At 44.0% G+C, this 4,933-nt stretch overlaps 1 protein-coding gene across 2 annotated transcripts; it reads left to right on the plus strand.

Moving 5' to 3' along the window:
- Nucleotides 1–321: 321 nt before the first annotated feature.
- On the plus strand, nt 322–3,668 carry LOC100823547 (protein PHOSPHATE STARVATION RESPONSE 3). 2 transcript variants are annotated; one of them, XM_024457917.1, is made up of 9 exons: nt 322–594; nt 736–1,230; nt 1,311–1,997; nt 2,129–2,345; nt 2,456–2,532; nt 2,635–2,674; nt 2,773–2,851; nt 2,950–3,013; nt 3,172–3,668. In XM_024457917.1, the coding sequence occupies exons 3-9, from the start codon at nt 1,344–1,346 to the stop codon at nt 3,460–3,462; spliced, it is 1,422 nt and encodes a 473-aa protein (XP_024313685.1). In that variant the 5' UTR covers nt 322–594; nt 736–1,230; nt 1,311–1,343; the 3' UTR covers nt 3,463–3,668. The 2 variants fall into 2 exon arrangements, with proteins under 2 accessions (XP_024313685.1, XP_003563523.1); XM_003563475.4 differs by lacking the exon at nt 736–1,230 and having other exon boundaries at nt 323–594.
- The last annotated feature ends 1,265 nt before the right edge of the window (nt 3,669–4,933 follow it).

A 4,933-nucleotide genomic window follows, 5' to 3' on the forward strand; every position in this document is an offset into this window, starting at 1 on the left:
CCTAGTTTAGTGTTAAACGTTATTTGAAGATAGCAACAGAACGATTATAAAATGAAGTAACGTAGTCTATTAGCTGGACAGTAACATCGGCAGGACCAACACAAACAAAAAAAATGACATGGTTAAACCCCCAAAAGAATACCAGAAATGGTAGCCGTCGTTTTAGAAAAACCGACATGTCCTGCTCCCAAGATTTAGAAAAAGAAAATTCACATGGAGTTATAGCAAACATCGACAGAAATCAGAAATAATCAAAACAGAACATTAAAAAAAATACAAGAAATCCTAGACATTTAATATGCCATCTGAAAGACCGAAGCAAAACAGCCAACCAGAATGAGGTAGGGGTAGTACAAGAAAAGGAGTAGTGTTGTCACAAAGCACCAATGATTTGCAAGAAGAGGGATAGGACTTTTTAGGCCTCTCCGAGTCTCTGTTCTACAGACAGAGCTCTAGAGCTTTGGCTATAGAGAGGGAGGGGGAGCTGGTACTGGATAAGAGAAGATAGTGGAGATAGCCGAATGAGAGGATTAGCATCCAGATTCTGAATCTCCTAGCCCTACTGCTCAAGTGCTCATCTTCTCCGGTTTCCAGGTGAGGCTAAGGTTGCTGAGATCTATCATGCGTTTATCTGCACACCGTTTGTCCCATTAATTCCTCGGCTTCAATCTAGGAGCCAATAGTTCTCGGTATTTTTTTGCTAAATTTAACTAGTGTTTTATTGGAGAGTTGTAGGAGGAATCTTCTATAATTTGTATGGGAAACAAAGCTCATTTCCTGATTTGCCTTTTTTCCATTTCTGGTCGATGTGCTGTGTTTGTCCCCATTCAGGTTTTTCCTTTCTTGTTTATCCTTTCTCATTTCCTGTGCATTGAGAGGAAAAATTCATGAGCTGTGATTGACAATGATGATTTTACTTGAAATCATATCAAATTTCTTCTGAATGTTCCAAGGAACTGCCTGCTATTCGTGTCCCCCTTCACCTCTGATGCTCTGAAATCTGAACCTGGGGAATGTATGGGTTATGTAGATATGTAGTATGTGCTACATGCAGGTAAGTATTAGAAATCATCACTAATTAAGATCTGATATTCTTGGGAAACCGTACATTTATATTACTTAGCCGGAGGACGTAACATTGTGTAAATTGCACGTAGCTCAAGCATAGAATGGATTCTGTGGTCATAATCAAGCTTCTTCTACATGTACAATCTTTTTACCAGAAATTATGTATGTACATTTTCTGAACAGTATTTAGATTCTGAACTGTTTGTTTGGATAAGTATTGACAAGCATCAATTGTTTGGCAGTGTATGATCAAGTCACTGATCAACTGAAGCAGCATGAGCTCCCAGGCTGTTGTTGCTGTGAAACCAACCACTGCGCCAGACAAAACAGTGCATTCTTATGCCTGTGGATCAACACAATCTTCAGTTCATAAGCTGCCGGATGCTAAACTGGATCACCTACGGTTTTTGGATGATAATTTATCATCCACCAGCCAGTCATCAAACATCAAAACTGAGCTGATTCGGTCGTCCAGCCTGCCATTTAGACTTCAGAAAAGGAGCCCTCTATCTGATCCTGAGAGCCCGTTGTCCCACGTTTCACAGCCCAATTTTTCAGACCCCATGGCCTCAAATTCTTCAACGTTTTGTACAAGTTTATTTTCGTCATCTTCGACAAACTCAGCACCGTGCCAGCAAAAGGGTGCTTTGCCTTTCCTGCCACCCCCTCCTAAGTGTGAGCAGCAGGTTATCCCAGGGCAGTCATGTAGCTCCTCCCTGCACCTCACTGGTGATATTGGCAATGCTTATGATGAAGCTGAACACTCAGATGATATGAAAGACTTCCTCAATCTTTCTGGAGATGCTTCTGATGCCAGTTACCATGGTGAAGACAATGCAATGGCTTTCACCGAGCAAATGGAATTCCAGTTCTTATCTGAGCAGTTAGGAATCGCCATCACCGACAACGAGGAGAGTCCCCGGTTAGATGTGAGTTTATTGATTCCCTTACTTAAACATGTTTTCATTGTAATTTTGAGGGTAAAAAAACATTCTCCACGGAACTTGTACAGCATGCCTGGGACTCTTGTATTCTTCATCTGATATGTTTCTTTTGTCAGGACATCTACGACACACCACCACCGCAACTGTCGTCACTTCCAGTGTCATCCTGCTCCAATCAGAGTCTGCACAATCTTGGATCTCCAGTTAAACTCCCACTTTGCTCAGCACGGTCATCTTCTGGATCTACAACAACTAACAAGTCAAGATTGAGGTGGACACTGGAGCTTCATGAGAGTTTTGTAGAGGCTGTGAACAAGCTTGAAGGACCTGAAAGTAGGGTGACCATTTTCTGTATATCCCAAATAATTTAGAATTTAATATTTCTTAATGAAACTATCCTCCTTGGAATCTCTCTAAATGGTTTACTTGAATATCTCATACAGAGGCAACTCCTAAGGGTGTGCTGAAACTTATGAAAGTAGAAGGTCTGACCATCTATCATGTGAAGAGTCATTTACAGGTACCACTCCAGAATTACTTTCCCTCTTCACTGAAAAAAAGCAGTAAGAAATATCTCTTCATTTTCATTATTACATAAATTTTGCCTGATCTTGTTTTACAGAAGTATCGACACGCAAGGTATCTTCCAGACATGAAAGAAGGTAAACAAAAGCTTCAGAAGATAAATATTGTTGCCAAGTAATCGGTGTCAGCGCTTTACAGCTTTTCCATTCTAAATTTTGATGCATGATGTGTGCAGACAAGAAGGCTTCCTTGGACTGTAAGAAAGTACAGTCAGCACAGTCAGGTAGCAATGGCAGTTATCTGGACAAAAACAAGTATGCTCTCTGAATCCGTTGCACATGAGACCGGAGTTCATGCATAGTAAACACCATGATTATCTCAGAAACTTACAACACTTTCCCTGCTTTCTTAGGAACCTAGCAGAAGCTCTAAGGATGCAAATGGAGGTTCAGAAACAGCTTCATGAACAGCTAGAGGTGTGTGCTAGGAACTCTGGAATGCAGGCTATTTTGTCATGTGTATCAGATATTTCAAATATACTTTAAATTTACCAGATATTTTATCAAATTCTGAATTCATTAGAGAAGTTTCCGGTGATTTCTGATTCTGACCTTTCGTGTGGCTAATTGACCAGGTGCAGAGACAATTGCAGCTACGGATAGAAGAACACGCAAAATACTTGCATAGAATACTGGAAGAGCAGCAGAAGGCCAGCAATGGGGGCTCGTCCTCACTGAAAATCTCAACAGAGCCGACTGAATCAACGTCGATAAATGGAACTGCGCCTGAAGAGGCCACCACTTCTTCACCTCACCCGTCCAAGAATATTGCTGCCCCAGAGGCAGGTACGGAGTGCGATTCGCCGGTGCGGAACAAGAGAGCCAAGGTTCACGGCGATCTCGAGAGTGAGTCCCCATGTTCATAGCCGTCCAATGCTTCGCCATTGCCGGCAACTTTTAGAAGCTTTAGCACTTCTCAGTGACAGAGACTTCTCAGCGACAGAGTTGTGGCCATGATACATATACATGGTGATGGTAGTATGAAACTACGAATGAACTTGATATGTATCTATGTATATAATTTTCACTTTGGGAATTGGAATGGCCGGCCAAATAGGGGAATCAATTAGAAGATCATGGTATGGATTGGTTTGTTTTAAACCAAAAGGCGCTTCTTCTTTTTTTTAAACCAAAACGCGCCTCTTCTCCGAACATCGAGAAGCCGGAACCAACAGTTGCACCAGAACTGCAATCATTTGTCATTTTGATTCCGACTGGAGCGCAGATCCACTCCGGCTCCTGCGCCCATCCCCCGGCTCCGGCGTCTCGCCGCTTATCCCTCTTCGATAGCGTTTTCCTCGGAGTCCCCTTCGCTGCCGCGCGGCCGGGAGGATCGTTGGCGTGGCCGGGAGCTCTCGGACGAGGATCCCCCCGCGCTCCTACCGTGACGCGGTCCGTGGCAAGAGGGTGGTAGACCACCCGGTGCCTCGTACCCTCCCGCCGCTTCGCTCGGAGGTGTGCCGCCCAGTGGCGGACGAGCCCTTGGACGGGCTGGAGGACCCCGCCGCCGACCTATAAGAAGGCTGGGAGCAGCCGCGCCGGGAGAGGAACCGCGGCCGCGGCTGCCGACGGGCTGGATTCCTTGTGGGCTGGCTTTTGGGCTTTGGTAGTTGGGCCTTTGAATGCTTCCGCAATTAGGCCTTCCAGCCAGCAAGTAGTTAAGTTTTTTTTTTAGCCTAAGGTTCAAGGCAACATATCCAGCAAAAACCCTCAACGGGTGCAAACTTGCAAACTGGAGTCTCTCCCATAACTTAAATGTGATTTTGCAAAAATGTCCCACCCAAGTCTCACGTTCAACATGATAGAAAGAGAAAAAACAATTGTAGCCTTCTGTTCTCGTTCCCTGCCCGATTCGGCGACCTAGAATCGTCGGTATGTTATAGTCTTATAGATCAGCATGTTATAGAACTTGTCCAGATGCTTGAGAAGAAGGACCTTGTTTAGGATTTTAAGATTGAGAACCCCTAATACACCTTTTTCCGTGGGCCTGCAAACAATGACCCATGCAGCTCTCCCTCCCATTTCAGATCTCTTGCTTCATAGAAGATCACGGCGAGCCTTGTCAATAGTTTCGATATTTTGGCTGGAATTTTCGAAGTCCAACTTGAGGATGATCAGCTCTTTCCCAGACGCTTGGCACTGGTCGAATATATTCGAAACCATATTGATTCTCATGTATGAACTTAAAGATCCATCTTTGCAGACGATTTGTCTGAATCTTGGTAATCAATTTAAGGCAACTGTTTAGTAGAGAGATTGGGCTGAAGCCATTGACCGTTTCAGGGTTAAGCATTTTGGGAACCAAGGTGATGAAAGAATCACTGAGAGCTTGCAGAT

This window comes from Brachypodium distachyon, chromosome 1, assembly GCF_000005505.3.
Source record: "Brachypodium distachyon strain Bd21 chromosome 1, Brachypodium_distachyon_v3.0, whole genome shotgun sequence".
Taxonomy (NCBI): Eukaryota; Viridiplantae; Streptophyta; class Magnoliopsida; order Poales; family Poaceae; genus Brachypodium; species Brachypodium distachyon.